Raw genomic sequence first — 20,785 nt, forward strand, 5'->3', positions numbered from 1 at the left:
AATGTGCAGTATACATTTACATTTCCAATTCATCAAACATATAGCACAATTCAAAATGTTTATCATGAATATCATAATAAAAGTACACAGTATCAAACATTTACAAACTGCAATTTAAAATCAAGTGAGGTCACGGTTGACCTGGTATTGGCAATTGTGTAATGTCACTAATGGTTCATTGCACCTTAAGCTCTTACAGAAGAGATGCTTTTGCCATCATGCAAAGTGGAACTGTGATATCACCTTAATGTAGCCTAAGTGTTAAGTGCACTTTCCATGTACTTATTACCAGAACCCAAGGTCTGAAAACATGCTACCTGAAGGGTTATAGTTACACAACTTCCTCACAGTGCAGCTGTGCAATTAAGACTGCCAACTGAAGGATCTTAAACTTCCAGTAATAAATAATGAGTTAAACAGATTGAGCTAATTGGTCATTCAGCAGCAGGAGCTAAGGCGTGATCCTGTATCAAATATCCACAAGAATTCAGCAAAACCTGTAGGGTCAGCGCCTACTAATATCAACATGTGTGTTGGGTTCTTTTGCGAATAACATTAGAGGTTTAAGCTATGCCAAAAAGCAGTTACTCAAGCAACTGGATATGATTTTGGAAACGGTCAGACGTTTCAACTGGAATCCACCATTTTTTGTCAGTGACACTAAAGTGATCTGGAAGAAACAGGCCTTTTATACTCTAGCTATGAATGAAGACAATTTCAGATGTCCAATCAGAAACGTTGTAAGACAATTTCAGACTGAAGACAATTTTGATTCCAAAGAGAACAAAGGTAAGGCAAAGTCAGGTTGAATACAATTTTGCATTTCAAAGGAAGGCAAGGCTAAGACACAGCTAACACAAATGAGTCAATTAGCTCCTGTTGTTTTAGTTACAGGAGCTAAAAGTTTTGTTGCTGGGGGGGTGCTATGTCCCAAGCGCCGGAAAGTTCCATACGCAGAGGTTCCATGCACGTTAGAGGTTCCATGCACGTTAGAGGTTCCATGCACATTAGAGGTTCCATGCACTTAACAGGTTCCATGCACGTTAGAGGTTCCATGCACGTTAGAGGTTCCATGCACGTTAGAGGTTCCATGCACGTTAGAGGTTCCATGCACGTTAGAGGTTCCATACACGTTAGAGGTTCCATGCACGTTAGAGGTTCCATGCACGTTAGAGGTTCCATGCACGTTAGAGGTCTAACACCCAAGGCTCCTCAATACACCAGCCCTTGTTGAGTGATACCAGTATATAATTTCCTTAATATATCATATCATTTTATGGAAAACTTAAACTTGTACCTGTGGAAACCACCTGGCCGGTGTGAAGCTTAAAACTTCTATATAATTTTCCCCTTGACACTGATAATAAGTACTGATAATAATCCTGTCTGTCCACACAGACCCATTTTCATGGGTCAATTAACTCAGTGGTCCTGTTGGACAGGTCTCACTGTATGATGAATGTCAAACTACTGAGAAGACATGACTCACCTTAATAACTTCTGTCTACTGTGCCTACTCCTTGTTCTCTCACATTCATCCAAATAACAGATGAACAACTCCTGTAAAAAAAAAAAAATCAGCATTGAGCAGAGAGCTCTACCTTACAGGTTTTGATATCGGCATATATATAATAAAGCCATTCGTGAATAGTATGTATGAATGTACGAGAGAGAAGGCCAAACATTCAAATATTTGTCTGGTTCATCACGATGTAGAGAGCTCTCAAAACACATTTCTTGATGGGGGACCAATTTACAAGATAACTTATTCACAACAGCAAAACAAATACGTAGGGAAAAAATATCACTTACACCCACATCTCTATCCTATTTTTGTCTTCAACCTGACAACTGGTACTTAAGAGCAGAAATGACATGTTGGTGATGTTATTGACAAAAGGATGTCTGATCTTCAATAGCCAACAGCTGAGATTGCATTGGTTTTGGAGCATCAATTTGTGTTTGTACAAAAGCAGAAAAAGCCTTATTAGGAGCAACTCATGATCAAGTACTATCAACTCTTAACATGCATGAAGACAAAAATAGTTGATTCCATCAAAACGCCCACAGTAAGGCCCTTAACATGATTCACAGGCAGACGTTTTGCCTCCAACAGAGCAAGAAGAAAATTGTGACAAGACATGCACATACATGTGCCTTCAGAGAACTCATTCAATTATACAATATTACAATAAATTGACAATTAACATGTTAAGAATATCGGTTTTCTAGGAGGAAGACAATTTGATGCACACACAATGTGTCATTTAACATGTAAATAGAGAATCATTCTTTTACTTTTAACACAAGAATTTACAACACCAGCTAGGGCTCAAAATGATAGGTGCATGGTACCATGCACTTTTTGTTCATCCAGAATTGGAGCTGTGGAACTACTTTGTTAATATGGTGTAGTGTAGTGTTACATCAGTACATAGAGTCTCAAAACTGTCACCCAGGGGACTGAACAAAAGTGACCATTCAGGACCGGCTTGAACTCAGAATCAGCTCACAATATGGCATACATTAAAATGGTTTCCAAGTCAGTGTTTTTACATCATGTCAAATATTTCTCACATGCATTACATGGACAAAAATGGTGTAGTTTGAAACAGCAAAACTGCAAAAAGGGTCTGTGTTATATAACATTACACAAAGAAGTATTCAACACTAGGTGACTAGAATGAGATATAAGTTTGTCTAATGTCTACAGTCAAGGAACGAATTCATTGGCATATCATTGGCAGTGCACAGCATCATTATAGCCCACTCCGGGCAGCTCTGTGCTACACATATCTCCATCCTTTTGTTAGGAATATGTTTAGATTGGACTGCCATGTATGAATCCTGAATTTCATGTAAACACATCAATGCAAATGTCAAATAAACCAAAGTTGACAAAACATAAAAACTACTTGTCTCTTTGGACAACTCTTTGCAAAATATCCCCCATTGCGGGACACAAATCCACAGCCAAGACGTTTAAGAAGTTGTCGACTGAATGTCTGCTATTTTTCTCTGCTTTAAAAGCATGTTAAGGTCAAAATTTACGGTGCGATTGCCGTCACAACATCAGGCATATTGGTTTTACAAAGATTTCTCAATAAGCATCATCAAAAAATCAATGTGGCTGCCCATTGGAAAATTAGGTGGCCGTCTTGGACAGGAATTGGGACCCGTCTGGTCCACATCTAACATGATGGCCATTGGCACGTTGGACAGGTGACCATCTTGGGAAGGTCACTTAACGCTAGCGTATATGCGAAAATTTTCGGGACTGAGAAAAACTGGGTGTTATGGCCAGAAGTAATCCACTTGAAGAGGTGACTGCTTAGGCAGGTTTGACTGTACTTCAATACATCAGCATACTGCATGTTTGTGACATTAAAGCATTGAAAAATTGTTACAACTTTTGGCATTACTTGTTCAAAATGCTGTAAAATCAAATGGTTTACTACCAACTTACAGATTTCAACTGCAAGTCTGGACATGCAGCTACTAGCAACATGTCGCCAATTGTTAGGTTGGGTGCACCAGTAGTGCACCTATTTACAAACATGAATATTCAGAAATGCAAGTTCTTTGATTCAATTTCTTTGAGTAAATTTCTTACATTTTCCTGCTTATGTAACGCCTCATTATCATCAGGCCACTGACACTTACCTCTCCCTCAGTAATGTCTCGAAGGGCTCTCATACTGAGTACATAATTGCTTTCATCAAATGATGGTTCAGCAGTAGGCTCGCAGCTGTGGTTACCTAGCAACCCAAGACATGAGAATGGGTTCATACACCTCCATTGCCTTTATCTTAAAATTGAAGAAACTCAATTTGCATTTGAGAATGGAGATCCATCATTTTAGCACTCATCAAAGCTGAAAAATTTATATAACAACATAGAATGACCACCCACTTCTATTGATCCACTACCATCAAACAATTTTGTCATCTAAAGAAGACTTTGTGAAATTTTGATAAGAAGAATCTGTACAAAGCTCATTGTAATGAAATAATCAAACACGTCTTATAAAAGAAATGAGGCCATGTTAGATAATTTTTGTCCTTGAGAAGCATCTTCCACAGTTCACATATTCAGCATGATTCTTTGTGGACTATTCAAGAGTTGGTCTGTACATAGTCACATTAGTTCAGTTATATTAAATCACTTAAATGGTAATCTTAATGCTAAAAACACGTTAACAGCAAAAATCAGTTATCGCAATAGGGCACAGCCTACTAGTAGTGAGATACCTGTTTAACCATCAGCACATTAAAAGGTAAATTTTGGGTTAAACTGGTACAGATTCAGGAGTCAGACAGATAAGTCTGCCAGAAGTTTATCAAACATGCATGTAGTTACTCACAGCAACTCTGCAGAATGTAAAGTCCAGATCCCTCACAATTCAGGAAACTTCCTGACTCTGAAAAAAGATAGTTTACACGTGTGAGTTACATCAATGTTTTCAATGACACTTTAGGTGTGCATTGCTATACTATTAATGTACCTGGCTGCATATCCACTACTGAGTGCATGTACATGTGATGTATGCTACCGATTTTAGAATTAGATCTTTCAGATCAACACCAACATAATATTGTATTCTCAAATCTGCCCTACTTGAGTTCAGCATTAACCCTTTTAGTTGGTGGATCTAAGCTGCTTTTAAAAGTAGTGGAAGTAACAAATCAAAGCCAGATCACTTATTTTAGGACTAGGCTAATCCTTACATGCAGCTGAAGACACTAAAAAGGCAATAGCAAAAAGCTCATCTGTATGTATTGGGTGCCATTAAAAAGTAAATATTTGTGATGCTGCAACTGTATCAGTCTCAATATAACCACACACTTCCTCGCTAACGAGTTCATATGACATCCTTAAACCCTTAAACTGCCAAACCCGGATATATCCGGCACACATATACATGTCCTGTGTGCCGCATCCAGATATATCCGGGATACCGTATTCCCCCGAAGTAGCAGCTTTGCGCGCATGTAGCGCACGAACCTCAGAAGTTAAGGACTTCGGCCTTGTTCGGGGGGTTCTTTTTGGAGGTCAGCGGCCAACCCTGGCACTGATAGCATTCTATAGGGCTGAAACTCTGGCAGTTTAAGGGTTAACATAATATGATATCATGACAAAATAGCCTATTAGCATTACCAAGACACATTATGCATCAGCCAAGTACTATTATTTACACTTATTAACAGAAGAATAACAGACATGACTAGACTACCACTAACTTTGGTTTGCACTTCTAGTTGTCTATCTTACTCACATGTGGAATCTTCTTTTGTTCACTGCAAAAAAATTCTGGGTCCAGCAGGATTTGCGTTATTGTTCATGTTGTTGCCATCTGCAACTATTATTAGACATGCCAGCCATATGCATTTCCCACAAAGTTGGCTTTTATACCATGCATGCAAACTTAATGGACAAATGAAGGGATCTGGGAGTGCAGCAGTGTTGTCCCTACCATGTTCCATGTCCACGTAGAGCTGATCGATGAATGCATCAAGTTTTTCCCTGTCCTGAGATGGAAGCTCCAGTGCATCGCAGTTGTGCACATACACACTGAGGGAACTGTGCGTGTACAACAGAATACTCTTATTTAGCCTTAAGAAATCAAGTTGACAATGATAAAAACAATCGACACTGCAATGAATAGGCTTTTTTTAAGGAAAGACAATCTAAATTCAAATGCCTGATAATGATGGTAATTTTTTAAAACACTAAGGATTTGGTGCGACAGTTTGCCAACACCTGCACATAACATTTTCCACTAAAAGCCGTAAATCTTTTCTTTTAAAGAATATATAAAAATTCAGAAAGTCTCAGTCCCAGAGATGGGTACTGGAACAAAACCATCTTTTTCTTGTTGGACCAGTCCAGAAAAGACAGACCTGAAAAAGATCAGTGGACCGGATATTGGACCGATTCGTAAATGTTCATATGATTATACCGTTCAAGTGTTTTGGGGCCTTACATGTGCACGAAAATAACAAGAGCTAAGTATAGCAGACTTGATAGTCATTTGTACCAAGTTTCTACAGTCAAATTTGGCCTAAGACAGAGGCAGTTTGTTTACATGAAGATAGGATTCTAAAATGCCAATGGATGTCGGATACTCCATCAAACAGAATCATTTTTTTTAGTATGAGAAGTTCACAGATAATTAGGTCCAAGTTCTGGTCCAAACCTGGACCTGATCCTCCGGACCTGGACAGTACCTGGACCTGAATTTTCTGTTTGTAAGGTGGCAGCAGCAAGTCATGTGAAAGTAAAAAGAAGGTCAGAAGTTATCAAAATCACTTTCATTTTCACTTTGAAAGTGAAAGTGATCTCAAACCAATGAATAGATCAAGGACGTTATATGAGAATAGATGAGATACTCTTCCACTCAAGTACTGGTCATTACAGAGAGGACAAATGTTAAATATGTAGATTTTTTACAGGTTTTTGTGTAGGGGAAATTTTTCTCTTTTTCACAGGTATAATGAACAGTGGACATCCCATTCCAATAATTGCAACCTTTTCCAGTAGTGTGAATGTTAGATTAGCGACACAGCTTGGATTCAATAACGACCTTGTGTTGGAAGAAAGTCTAGCACTATGACTACCAACACAGTGAACTTCCATGACAGCCTAATTCAATATCACAACTTTCTTGATCCAAACCCCTGGACTACTCAAATGCTACAACTACTGTGTCAGAAGTTTTGGTTACATATCGAAACCCAAATGTAAATACACTAACACATTGCTATCCTATATTATGGTGCATTGCTTCTAGAGCTGGGCTATCATTGACAAACTACATTTTGAGCAGCCCTGAGATGAAACATTGACTAATTGTTCAGCATAGAAACATGATACCATTTGAATCAATTACAAGTTTGACAATCTAGGGAATGCTGACTTGGACAATACATAATATTTGCTTGTGCCTGATGCCCTGATCTCCTAAACACTACTTAACCTGCACACCTGTCCAGATTTCAAATTAAGCCCCTTTTACATACAACCTACGTAAGTTGAAAGGAGGCGGATTTGAAAATTGCATTAAGACAGCTTCACCTTACTTATGTTGTGGTCTTTTCTTAGAACAATTCTGTAAGTCAGGAAACAGACAAGACATTCAGACAGGAAGAATATGTTTTCCGTATCGTGCATATGAGGTTTTCACAATTTTGTCCTTACATGGTTGAACAGAATAAAGAAGCAGCTATGGATGGATTGCAGACGAGGTTTCTCAGTACAAAATGTATATCGGTATTATTTTACAGAATTCACGACAACATGAATTTTACAGAATGCATAAAGAGTAGCACTAGAAATAAATCTTACAAAATACCTACAAGCACAATGTAAGTACGATGTTAAGTTCAGCCTTAGTTTCATACACAAGTAGCTTTTTTGTAACATGACAGTTATATGATGATTGCAACACTGCCATTGCAAACACCTTAGCCATAGAAACATGATGTCTTGATTTTGCTTGGATTTAACAGGGGCCGCCCTAAGATGCTGCCCTAAGATGGCATAGAGTTTTTTGCTGATCTTATTATGCATAAGTACACCCTGTTTGTTGCCACTTACTAAATAAACCAAGTCCAAACAGCTGTTTTTTTCCATTAAAAAAATACATATTCACTTCAGGTTTTTTTTTAAGACAGAATTTTCACAACAATGTTGGTAGCGCCGAATCACTGTGGTCACCTGTTACAAGGTATTGGTGGCTCGTGTCCCTAAATATACAACCTGTACAAAACAGCCAACTGTCATACACATAAGAAATAAAGCTTCACAAAACACTTCAAATATTGGTCTTCAAATGTTTGTTGAGTAGAAGACCGGCCATAGAAAAAACAACATACGCATCACCGCCGCCATTGTTTTCCCCAGGGAGTGTGGCCCCGCAGGTGGCAGACAAGCAAACGTCCATTTCCCATGGAAACACGAACTGGATTGGGATAGATTCAGCCCTCCTCGCAGGAGACAAGAAGCACACACAATCACAATTCTACTGTCAAAAGAAAGCTAATATATCATAAAATTAGAAAATTTTTATCTACATGGTGTATGTTTATCTAAATTGGTCACCAGCTTCCGAAGAGAGCAAATTACAAAAGCGTGCCAAGTTAGGGCGCACTGTCTAACGCAGCTCAAAATCAGAAGTGATATTCACGATAACGTCCTCGGTGTTTGCCCGTTGTAACACGGAGGGTGAAGGGTTCATGAACAGTATGGATGCATTCCTTATCCAAGTATGGTCTTTAGATGAAAGTGTTAAAAATTCATCGATCAAAACTTGACCACTCTTTGGCAACATGTGATGCGCAGTGCATAAAAAAACGTAACATCTTAGGGCAGCCCCCGTTAATTGTATGTTTAGGGATATTGGCAGAGTTTTTTTACACATGTTGTAACATGAACGTGAAGTGCTAGCTTTCAATGCTGTGTTTTAAGGACACTGTAGTTCGAAGTAGATACCTGATGATGATGGCAAGCCAAGTGTAGAGTAACCAAGTGCCATTAACTAAGCACTTGTGTGTAAAAGCTGAATTAAAATACATGTACTTCCCTCTACGTACTTACAACTCAAATATACAGTGGCTTTTATTTCCTAAAGTATGTGTAGCCAAGGACAAAAGCTATGCAAGTGTCATCAAGACCACTACCATGATAATCTCATGATAGGTGACCTTGGATACTGCTGGATGAGTTACTGACCTAGTCTGTGACAGTCAGGTCCATCAACATTAACCATTGTAAGATGTTCTGACAAGTTGATACCATACAAAATATGATAATCATGAAATGAGACATAGTTTACTGTGGCCACTTTCCAATCTCTAGTCAATGGCTAAAAAGAAACAAGGACCATCTAAGCTAAGACCTAACGGGGGCCGCCCTAAGATGCTTCCTGCCCTAGGATGCCACGGATTTTTTGCTGATCTTATTATGCATAAGTATGCCGTGTTTGTTGCCACTTACTATGATGAATACAAAGGTAAATAAACCAAGCCCAAACAAACAGCTTTTTTTTCTATTAAAAAAATACTTTCACTTCCCTTTTTTTTAAGACAGACTTTTCACAATAATGTTGGTAGCGCCAAATCACTGTGGTCACCTGTTACTGCGTATTGCTGGCTCGTGTCCCTAAATATACAACCTGTACAAAACAGCTACACAACTGTCATACACATAAGAAATAAAGCTTCACAAAACACTACAAATATTGGTCTTCAAATGTTTCTTGAGTAGAAGACCAGCCATAGAAAAAAAAAACATAAGCATCACCGCCGTTGTTTTCCCCAGGGAGTGTGACCCCGAAGGCAGCAGACAAGCGAACGCCCCAAAGATGTGTATGTTTATCTAAATTGATCATCAGCTTCCGAAGAGAGCAAATTACAAAAGCGTGACAAGTTAGGGCGCACTGTCTTATTTTATTTTAAAATCGGAAGTTATATTCACGATAAAGTCCTCAGTGTTTGCCAGTTGTAACGCGGAGGGTGAAGGGTTCATGAAACGTATGAATGCATTCCTTATATCCAAGTATATGGTCTTTAGTGAACATGTTAAAAATTCATTGATCAAAACTTGACCACTCTTTGGCAACTAGTAATGGAGTGGCCCCCATTAGATATTTTATTTCTTCACAGTACTCACACGTAGCCACCAACATAAGTACATGTATCTAAATATACAAATTTCTATCAACCTCCAGCTGGACATAGCTACAGTCAGCTTAAGAGAACATGATCCCCTTTGGAGATCATGAGATTAGTTTGATAGAACATACAATATAGATGTATACAGACACATTGTGCTGCTGCCTTTATAGCTTTAAACTACTGATGATGGACAAAAGGAGAAATTGAGTGAAGACCACATCATTACTCCCCAAGGAGAGCTGATGCCCATGCTGGTATAGCCTGCAGTGATTTGACACCAATAATCACTGATATGGATGAAAAGTGTAATTTAAAAGCAGGTATAAAGCTGGACTATATGCGGTTTGCACCGGATTACGCCTACAGGCGCAATATAATCACATAACAGTTCTGTGAGATTATTGTCTAAGAAGTAGACCAGCATAGGTGTATTTTAGTAGCAGATTGATTTTGAGCACCACCTTTAATAATGTTCCCATGTTGAAATATGTAAGGCACCCAAGGCCCTTCAGACCATTACATATGTTACCAAGTGCTCTTTGCACATGCCTATTGCCATGGATTCTTGAATAAAAATTTTCCACAGCAATGGTCTCCACTTTTCTTAGAAATCCTGACAACATCATGTATTTCGATCTCCAAAATACTGAAGATGGGTTTACTTATCATATATCCCACATGAAAAGCTGAATCTGATATTTCTTCCCATGGGCAACACATTTGGCTTTGTACCCACAATTCTGTAACTTGTGGTAAATGATGCATATGTTTGTAGAAATAACCAATGCAGGTGGGGAGTCTAGCTTTTTTTGTAATTATTTAAACAAGGACATTGTGCAAACTTACTGGAGGAAAAGAGAAGGAAACCTATTAGATTTTAATTTATCCAAGGCAAGATGTGTTCAAGATTGCTAGTTAAGGGGTGTGTACTTTAATTGGACTTTTTCCATTTTACCTTTACATTCCATAGATCTGTCACCCTTTGGGGACATATTAGATACATGTAGGGAAGATAAAAGCATATTTTGATACCTCAAATAGGCATTTTTACATCAAAATGGTACTAACTTTACCATGGACACAGAGGTATTTTAATATGGTTATAGTTAAGTCACACAAGAGGGCTCTTACCTTGTCCCAATTCCTTGTCCATTCCTTCCAATCATTGCAAAAATTGACCTGAAGCCGTCAGGAGTAAACCACTGCACAATTGGCACATAAATCATGTTAACAGTCAGTTTTATGTTCAAAGAAAAGAATGTGTGTGATTTTTCTAAGACTTGTGGGAGTCAAGTGGGGAATCAATGCAACATTACATTTAAAAAAACCTGCAGACGTACACACAGCTGTTAGAATTTCAGGAATACAAATGTACAACAGTTGTACAGACTATGACATATTATACATTTATTTCAAAATACAAAATAGTAGTGGGTTATTATCAATATATCATGCTTGAACTGAAGTACAGTCTTCATATTCAGTGGGTCCAGATTTCAGAATTTCAAAAGGCCTCCATTGCGAGGACTCACGTCTTCGGCATGCATGGACAATTGTGGGAAAATGTTGCCAGAGCGCCGTCCCCCTCGACCCTTTTCTACTAACAGAATTTTTACAAGCAAACTGTACCCCTCAAAAGCAGGAAATGACGTCTAAAGTGTCCTGATTTCAAAAATTAAAGTCTCCAGACCTCCCTTGCGATGGCTTGCGTCTTCGGGGTTCACGACGACGTACGTAGTGTATATATTATGTTGGGGCGTGGGTCGTCGTCTCAAAAATCGTTTTCTCTAGTAGAAGCTTACTCTGTCAGCAAAATTTGTTCCTTAAAATACAGGAAATGTTGTTTCAGAGGATCTAGATTTCAAAATTTCCCAGAACGTACCTTGCAACGGCTCATGCCTTCAGCCCTCGAAATGGTGAAAATGTTTGTGGCGTTGCCCTCAATAACTAATTCAAAAGCTAAATACATGTGCATTTTCAATAGAAATGGCATTGAAGTTCTAAGTCTGGCAGCAATATTTGCCCCTCAAAATGCAGGAAATGGCGTTTTAGAGGGTCTAGATTTGAAAATTTTTGGCGCTCGATTTGGTGATACGAAAGATTTTTGCCTCCACAATTAAAAAATGGTGCCGCTGCCTTTGACATGTAAATGAGACCTTGTTTTGGACTATCAGCCCCTTTCCACAACTAAGTTTCTTTTTTACATTTTGAAATATTTTTTATGGATCCATTTGTTCCTAGTATAAGTACATTGTTTCAGTTGCCACAGACTATGATGATAAGCAAGATAAACAAACAAGGTCCATGCACACAGCAATCATTTGCATTCAAAATATACTTTTACATATACAACTTGTTTTTTTTTGTTTTTTTTTTTAAATAGAATTTCAACAGTAATGTTCACTTGGTAGCACCAAATCACAGCGGTCACCAATCACTGCAGCTTGAGCCGCTAAATATATGACCTGTACCAAGCAGCCACACAACTGTCATACACATTAGAAATAAAGCTTCACAAAACAATACAAATATGGGTCTTAAGATGTTTGTTGAGTAGAAAACCAACCATAGCAAAACAACATCAACATCATCGCCATTGTTTCCCCATGGGAGTGTGGCTGTTAAGGTGAACAAACTCACTGAAAGTGAAGTCTGCCTGTTCCAATGTGTGAACCAAGAGTTACATGTTTGAGAATGGATTCAGTCATACATGTACAACATAAATTCCACTTTCAGACTCATCTGTTGCATCCTGTTTTTTATCAAATCAGACCGAGAGGAACCATTTCTCTTTTCAATGAGTGTGGCATGTTCTTTTAAGTGCTTTTTTTGACGTCTGCCTCCCATAAACAAGGGTCCTTCTCAATCAACCAAACATCCCATCCAAAGGAAGTCCCTAATTCAACCTCCTTGCCCTAACCCAAGTCAGGTACTTCTACTCATTTGCAAAAGTCAAGTGGTGACATCTGTGTGTTAAGTGTCTTTCCCAGCAGTGCAACATCAGGCTTGACAAGATTCAAAATGACAATTCAAAATGACATTTAGATCTTGAGTCCGAAATCATAACCATTAGGCTATACAACTGATATTATTGCTACAGATGCATATATCTAGAAAAAAATTACTGTTCTGCCAAAACAACATCGTGCTCCAACGTTTTGAAAGCTGAATGTGCACACAGCTAAATAAATTCATGTGACTATAGATAGATATTTCAAAAATACATTATAGAAAATTGTCAACATCCTTGCAGACCAATTCATTTTGGGCAGCATGACTATTCAAATCTACTGACTGAGGAATACACAACACAACGTACATGCTGTAGCTAAAATGGGATAATGAACATGTAACCGTGCACCACCTTGCAGTTTTGCTTGATCATGCAGGGATTTCAATCTTTTTGTGATTTTATTTACCAGACACAAATTTATCTGAAATAAACGATTATGTTTTTAGCTGTCAAAAGATTCTTTTGATTTAGAGAGTATAGGAGCCCTGGTATAGTGAATGGAATAGCTTCCATGCTGTAATCAAAGATCCTGTAGCTTTTTTGGAACAGGTGCAGGATAGGGCAATGGGTACTGAATATCAATGGGGCTACCACTGAGAGGAAAATGGGATAGATGGGAAGTATAGCCTGGGTACCATCCGGGCAGTAGTTCGCTCCTATGTTTGCTTCTGCTACCCATCTGGAGACCGGCACATTTAAACCGTTTGGTGGTACATGTAGCATCAGTTAATAAACGAATTAAGGAATAGGTTGAGCGCTCCTACGATGACAACAGCCCTCCCGCCAGTGGCCGGAGGGCTTTCGGATGTTGGAATGCCTGTTTGAACGAACGCTTGACCCCATTCCATAATTCACCCTCATCCAAAATTTTGATGATTCCAGACGTTAACGTGGCCAAGGATCCCAGACAGAACAGCAGAGAAGTGATATACTGTAAATGCAGAAATGTTCGCGGTGGATTAATGTTCGCGGTTTTCGCGGCGACCACTTTACCGCGAAATTAAATCCACCGCGAACATTTTTCTATTAAGGTATTAGACTGCAGTAGATAGTGTTACCGCGAAATTAAATCCACCGCGAAAAGTAATTTTTCCCGCTACCGCGAAATTAAATCCCCGCGAATTTAAATGCATTTACAGTATATAGTGTAAAATAAATGTCAAGTGAGAAGCGACTGTATGTAATGTATAATCAACACAGGAGTGAACTACTTGCCAGATGGCACCCAGGCTATGCAAAGTGATGGGGGGAAGTGATTATACATCCTAGTAAATGTACAAAAATGAAAGTGCTGAGTTAACAGTACATCTGGTATTCATCTTTTGTGATGCCTTTTCTTTAGCTCACCTGATCCAAACTTTCCTCATACAGTGCCTCAGTCAGGAGTCCTCGGAGTAGTTCCAGCTGATCCTAAGAATTAACCAAAAAAATGGAGGTGTAATTCAAAATTTCTGTTGCTCTTCTTTTATTCAGAAGCCATTACGTACAGCTAAGGCTTAGTCAGTTAAGAAAGCTAGAAACAAGAGACAAAACAATAGCACACCTGGAATTCTGCTCCTAGCAGCTTGTGTGACATGTGTTCCTCCTGGTTAGTGGTCGCCTGACAGAAACCAGCAAAGGTCTGGAGAAGACTGTCCCTGTCCGCTGCCTTCATACACATAAAAGTAGACCTACAGTTGGTTGCCAGTTGTTTGAATTTAACCATTTACAGTCTAAATGTTTGCTTCCTTCAAATAATATATGGACATATGAGAAGTGGTTCTACGTATGAAACAATTATCAAACAAAATTACAACGAAAACACATATTTAGATAAACATTAATATATTTATTCAACAAAACTTCAAAAGAATACTTTTTACACAATATGACATAGTAATAACATCTAATACATCACATAGCTACTAAATTTTCATAACTTGTCCTCTTGCAGCTAGTGTATAAAAATTTTGGATAAGAAACTAGTAACATTGTCTCTGCTTATGACCATGCAAATTGATGATACATTGTACATACATGTATCATAGATAAAATGTCAAGACTCCACATGTAACTAAATAAAACAATACCTGCTTGACCATGGCTATCATTCTGGCAATCATCGTGATACTGGCCGTTTCTGGAGGGTAGTGTATATTTCTACATGAAAATAAAAACTTTCATACATAACAATCTTAAAATAGTCATGATTCATGATCAAAGTCAAAAATAAAGAAAAAACAGTCATACCTCATGAGCACAAGACAAAACAAATGAAAAGTATGACAGAAAAACATACAGAACAAAACATATTTGTTGAACAACTGCAACAACAAATTTCATACTGCAACAGTCTTTCACAGTCTATCACAATACTAGTCTTCCGATACTCCCAGTCTTTCTCTCAACTTTGACACACGTTTGGTCTTTTGCATAAAAACATCCATACTAAATGTTGAGTAACTACTTTTTGGCGTATCTTATTACCTGGATGTCTAACCTAGATCGACATACTAAATGTTAACACTTGAATCAAAGAATGCACATTGTAATAAACACATGTCATTGTTGGGCAGAGGGTGCTGTTACCTCCAGGTTTCTGCTAGTTTGTTGATGGGATGCTCTGGATCATTAACAGAAGGTCCCAGACACAGGACCCTGTGGTACTTGTTCCAACCCTCCTGTCTGCAACTCTCACTACAGTACAGTACCTGCCAATGTAGAAACATTTGGATATTCGTCATGTCTTCACTCCATGATGTCACAATCAAATATTGAGCACATTATCATCATTATCATGCACATGTACAAAGCACAGGGAAATAGATACAGTTAGAGAAAGTGTGGAAACTTCATTTTGATCCATCATCTTTGTGAATACCTTATCAATTGCAGTTCATAATATATTATATCTATAATTGGAAAGATTGTGTACTACCCTCTACAATGATATTCTATCTGTTATGATCATCCATCCATCCATCCATTCACCCAGCCATCAATCCATCCAGCCAGCCACCCAGCCACCCATCCATCCTGGTGATCCATTCAATGATCCATAACAAAGATGATGATGTGATTAAAAGGCCTGACTTTACAAATACATGTATGCTCACCTGACAGTGAGGACATGTGACATGCTGCTCTAGTTTGACAGCACAGCATTGTGGGAAGGGGAGCACCAGACTGTGACTGTTGGCCAGTCGCCTGCTCATGGCCTCAGCTGTCTCCATGGAGCGCATGCAGTGGTCACACGCTGAAGGGAGGATAAACATAACTCACACTGATAGAACCACAAAGAATTTAGGACTGTTCAAATGATCACAATTGCAAACTCCACTTTCTCAGTTTAGATGAATGCACATTATGCTGTAACTAGGTGTTTATCTAATAGGCAAACATTATCATACCCCATGGAAAACATATCAGGCAGTTTGCTAAAATTGTTACAACAGTAGGCTTAACCCTGTTTTATCGAAAGGACTTACCTAATTGACTGCATCATTTAGGTATAAGTGGACGTCACATTTAAAAAGTGGGCAGCTTTTTTACACCATGTCAAATAGAAAGCTTAGACAGCATCGAACAATGGTAACGTTTGTTACAGTTACTGTAAATGCAGAAATGGTGCACAAAAACGGTCTTTTCTAGTCTTAAATGTGGATAATATAACCGTGGCAACTATCGTACTCGTGGTGGTAACATTTGTTACCGAATTAAGTGACAGGCATAAACCACCTCACACAAAGCCTCCAAGATCAGTGACAGTAGCGATCTGACGTGATCGGGCAAAGGGCCTGGGCAGCTGGTTTTACCTGCCAAACAATCATTCTATGAACTGAATGGTTACATATGGGGCTAATTTACTAGTATTTGAATCTTCGTGTCTTCTCAGGCAATTTTTAGGGGGTGAAATTCCACCCCTGGCTATGATAATCTTCCAAGCCATCAACCAATATGAATGTTGCGGTGCATCTTTTGTAAAACATTACAGAGATGGTGAAAAAATGAAGGAACCCATGATTTTGTCTAGAACTTCCTGCGTATCAAGTCGCAAAGGCAGGCGACAGCATTTTTTATATTTAAATGAGAACAAGCCAGTAAAGAGTAGGCAGCAGGTGGGTATTTCCTGACCACAATGAAATTTTTCAAAGTGACATATGCAGAAGACTGTAATCAAACCTGCTGTATATATGTGGGCCCATGCAATACCACATGTAGGGATCGCAGTTTTTCTTCCAGTGTATTTGAGGACTGGTAGGCACAAGGACATTAACAGAACAGATTAAGTAATGAATTTTTAAATCAATCATATTACTAATTAACATGAAAATCAATCTTAAGCCTACCACCTGATTTTTGTCTACCACAGGGTCCCCATTACCACTGAAAGAGGTTTGATCGATATGCTCAATATTCCATTTGACAGAAACAAGCACTTATACTAATTGGTTCATACTTAGCAAAATCTATGCAAATCAATTGCATCCATCAGAATAGCCATCAATCTGTTGCATCAATCCACACTCAATGTACCTCAATATCTTGGAATTCTAATGGCTATGATCTTGGAATTTCAAGGAAATTGCTAGAGGCAATTCAGCTAAGTTAAGACTTGAGAGGTAATCACATGACAAATTAAAGGTGATAACAGCATACTTGCAGATGAGGTATTGTTGTTGTTCAGATTTTAAATTTTGCGCTTGGTTTGGATATTGATTTCGTAATGTCAGTCTTGATCAGTGAATTGGGTGTTTAAACTCCTGTGGGACACTGCTGTTCAATTCAATTCATTCCACCCCAATGACCTTGAGGGTGTTGGTGTTCCAAAATCCCTATGTTCCGAAATCTCTATGTTACAAAGTCCCTTTGATAATGATGTGAAGTCCCTCTGTTCCAAAATCTCTATCACAGAGTTCAGTTGCAAACTTTTTATTTAGGCTGCTAAACGTTACTAGTAGCTCATGAATGCACGCTACCTAACCGTGCACCAGTTCGATAGCATCATAGCGAAACTTTCAGAAGAATTCTTGACGAATGGCAGAAGATGAGTGAATGATCCAATCTGAAAACTAGAATTTCAATGTTTTCTGCTCAGGGCGACCCATGCGGAATCAGGTCAGCATTCAGGAACGTTGTCGGAAACTGTAGCTTCGTGAACTTAGTGATAGCTGTTGACTTGTAACCACCATCCGTGAGTTATACATGTAACCGTTACATGATTAAAGCTGTGTGTCGGAACACTCACATGGAGATTTCGGAACATAGGGACTTCGGAACATAGGGATTAATTGAACAAATCCATCCCCAGAGATGTACTGGATCAAACTCGAATCAATATCAGGCTTTTCACATTCATGTAAATCTATTTGCATTCAATCAAATTGCCTCTGTAAGCAAATTGATTTGGATTGATGTTGCCGAGTGTGAACTGGGCCAAACATACCAGTGTATTTATACATCGCATTCCATAAAAACTGGCAGGATACTATGGGTTTCTCCCTGAAGATAACCTCTCCCTCCTTGAAAGATCTTGTGGCATGGAGGCATTTCCCCTGAAAATAAAATAAAAACAAAACAAAATTATTTATGATTTCGTGACCAGTAACCAGAAACCAAAGTAACCAGAAAACAATTTCTGGGGTGCATGTGATCGATCGGAGGACAAAGTACCCTGCCACTTTAACCCCGCAATATGTTATGTTTGTCATAGATGATCACTACTAGAGAGTGGTTCCAACTAGAGTGTAGTCTCCAAGCAGACCCTACGGTGCCTTAGAAATAATATCAAAGCTGGCAAAGGAGTATAGCCGGCCAAAGGGAGATAGCCGGCTAAGGTAGTCAAACGGGCACCTGGTGCCGGTATACCAAGTCCCTGGCCAGCTTTGATATTATTTCTAAGGCACCGTAGGGTCTGCTTGGAGACTAACTAGAGTGATCCTCAACCGAAGAATTCTGAAGTCTGCCCCCCTCCCACCTATACAGTCAAGAAACAGTTACCCGTACCCCCTGATATAAAGTCCGAATCAAAATCGCACTGACAGTTGAATATGGACCTCATGTATATGACACATAAATAAAAACCTTAATGGGATCATGCACGATGGTTACACCAGTAATATCCATCGGTGTTTCAGGCCCATGCGGAGTTGCTGTGTCCATGGGCGCAGCCATGTTTTTCATGGACTGTTCTAATCGTTGAGACGGGGGACACATGTACACTATCCATATCAAACAAGTTATATACTAGTACTATCACAGAATGACATAGAGTTATCAGTTTTATCACAATCCTTCCCACTATACATATTATGCCAGTCTTATTTGAATACTACACAATGAAAACAGGAACGGATCACATGTAAGAACCCGACTCTAGCATTCAGAAAGTGCGACTACCGGCAAACTAGTGACGTTAGACTTAGAGGAGCTGTTCCGTGTCGTCAATACACAACAGTTTTATCGGCTTTTAAAAGAATACGTCTTGGGCCGTAAACTGCACAAATGCCAAGCTATAATTGGTCTGTGCCTTTTGCAGATATGTCATACGCCATGTAACGTCGTGTTCATGTAACGTTAACCGTAACGTTAGAGGAATTGTCACCAAACTTTTTAAGGACGTAACGTTGTTAAACCACTGAAACTCCAAGCCCGTTTCCATGTGCTTTTCTTTGACAAATTTAAGCGCCCCGTTTTTGTCATCTTCCAGTCTGCTATTAGGCATCAAGAGAATTTTACAATGTATGTAACGTTATGACATGAGCACAATTTATTTTGCCTTAGGAACTTTTTTTACCGGGGGCCCCGATGATGGCCAACACACAGAAAGTGGAAGAAAACGTTGTAAACTTCTCCACGTGCATTTGCTGCTCCGATCAACTATGTTGGTACAATGATGTTGTTAGGAAAGACGACAATGCATCCCGACTGGTTCTACTACTGTACATTGTATAAATCTATATATGAGCGCCTTAAGTTAAGTCATTGCTAATGAGAGAGTTTACGGGCCTCAATTCTCAATTCTTTAGCACGTATTATAATCATCAGTGTCCGCCAGTGTTCACAATGTAAATTCAGACACTGTGTTATATGTACATGTTTGGCATCAAAGTATACGGCCGGTTCACAATTTGACCGAGCAACAGCAGGCGCCGGCAGTTTAGATGCTTTTAAGGGTCTGGGTGAAGGTGCTAAATTCATACAAATCTCCACTTTTTTTTTCTTCTTCAATGAAAGTGATGCTAAAATGATATATCGAATAGACTATGCTTTAGCCTTTACTAAGCTCTGTTCATGGCAAAGAAATATAAAAAGAGAGGAGCAATGCTCCGATTTATTTTTTTATTCTTTCCATAATTTCTTACATTGAACTATTAACGTCATCTTACATTCCATCTATATAATTATACATACATCTATTCAATGACAGTTTTAAGGCCAGCAGGGGCTGCCGGTTTGCAATTATACAGACATGCATGGGGATGTGGCTTGCTATTGTGAGTTTTTATTCGTCATGAAAATATGGCAATGAATATACGGCAATGCAATGTTTATTTACAATACTCACGGTGTTACTACATGAATAAAAGACTTGCTGGTTGTGATTGTTGGCGTGTTTTTTCTCTACACTTTCTTGCTGTACCCTCTGTCAACCTCCTTGATTTAGGTATCATGTTCTGTTTTAATTTTCGGCCTCGTGCTTAAGATTTGGAGTAGCTGCAGGAGATTTCATCCATAAAATTATTATTTGATGTAACGTTATCATTGCTTGATTTTTGATTTCGGTATGGCGGCTTTGAAAAGGCGTCTTCTGACACCTGTTCCGCCATACCATCCACAAGTTGTCTTTGTATATGGAAAATCTCAATAAAGAAATTTAAAAATAAATAAAAGCTACTGTGGCCTAATGGTGACATTGAAACTTTATGTAACCTTATATAAAAATTATATCCATTAAGCCCCCCCCCCACACACACACACACACACGTGCCTCTTGTGGGGCTTTTGGGGGGTATTTAAGAAGAAGAAGTTAGTAAGGTAACAATAACGCCCTGTCAGTTGCATAATTCATGTGTCGTGATTTCATAATAATAATGGCTTTGGGTCATGTGGGATAACG

General features: G+C 38.8%; 1 protein-coding gene across 1 annotated transcript in view; it reads right to left on the reverse strand.

Annotated features, from left to right (window-relative positions):
- LOC118413312 (SET and MYND domain-containing protein 5-like) overlaps positions 1 to 18,908 on the reverse strand; it is a 23,079-nt gene extending 4,171 nt beyond the window's left edge. Inside the window, exons 1-12 of the mRNA XM_035816619.1 lie at positions 18,751 to 18,908; positions 18,113 to 18,221; positions 15,783 to 15,922; positions 15,256 to 15,377; positions 14,757 to 14,826; positions 14,231 to 14,335; positions 14,035 to 14,097; positions 10,806 to 10,876; positions 5,474 to 5,580; positions 4,364 to 4,420; positions 3,664 to 3,758; positions 1,490 to 1,560 (exon numbers count right to left, since the gene is read on the reverse strand). Of these exons, the coding sequence (XP_035672512.1) occupies positions 1,490 to 1,560; positions 3,664 to 3,758; positions 4,364 to 4,420; positions 5,474 to 5,580; positions 10,806 to 10,876; positions 14,035 to 14,097; positions 14,231 to 14,335; positions 14,757 to 14,826; positions 15,256 to 15,377; positions 15,783 to 15,922; positions 18,113 to 18,221; positions 18,751 to 18,882 (1,142 nt within the window). The 5' untranslated portion in view covers positions 18,883 to 18,908. The remainder of the gene's footprint in view (positions 1 to 1,489; positions 1,561 to 3,663; positions 3,759 to 4,363; positions 4,421 to 5,473; positions 5,581 to 10,805; positions 10,877 to 14,034; positions 14,098 to 14,230; positions 14,336 to 14,756; positions 14,827 to 15,255; positions 15,378 to 15,782; positions 15,923 to 18,112; positions 18,222 to 18,750) is intronic.
- Positions 18,909 to 20,785: the final 1,877 nt, after the last annotated feature.

Source organism: Branchiostoma floridae, chromosome 4, assembly GCF_000003815.2.
Source record: "Branchiostoma floridae strain S238N-H82 chromosome 4, Bfl_VNyyK, whole genome shotgun sequence".
NCBI classification, from domain to species: Eukaryota; Metazoa; Chordata; class Leptocardii; order Amphioxiformes; family Branchiostomatidae; genus Branchiostoma; species Branchiostoma floridae.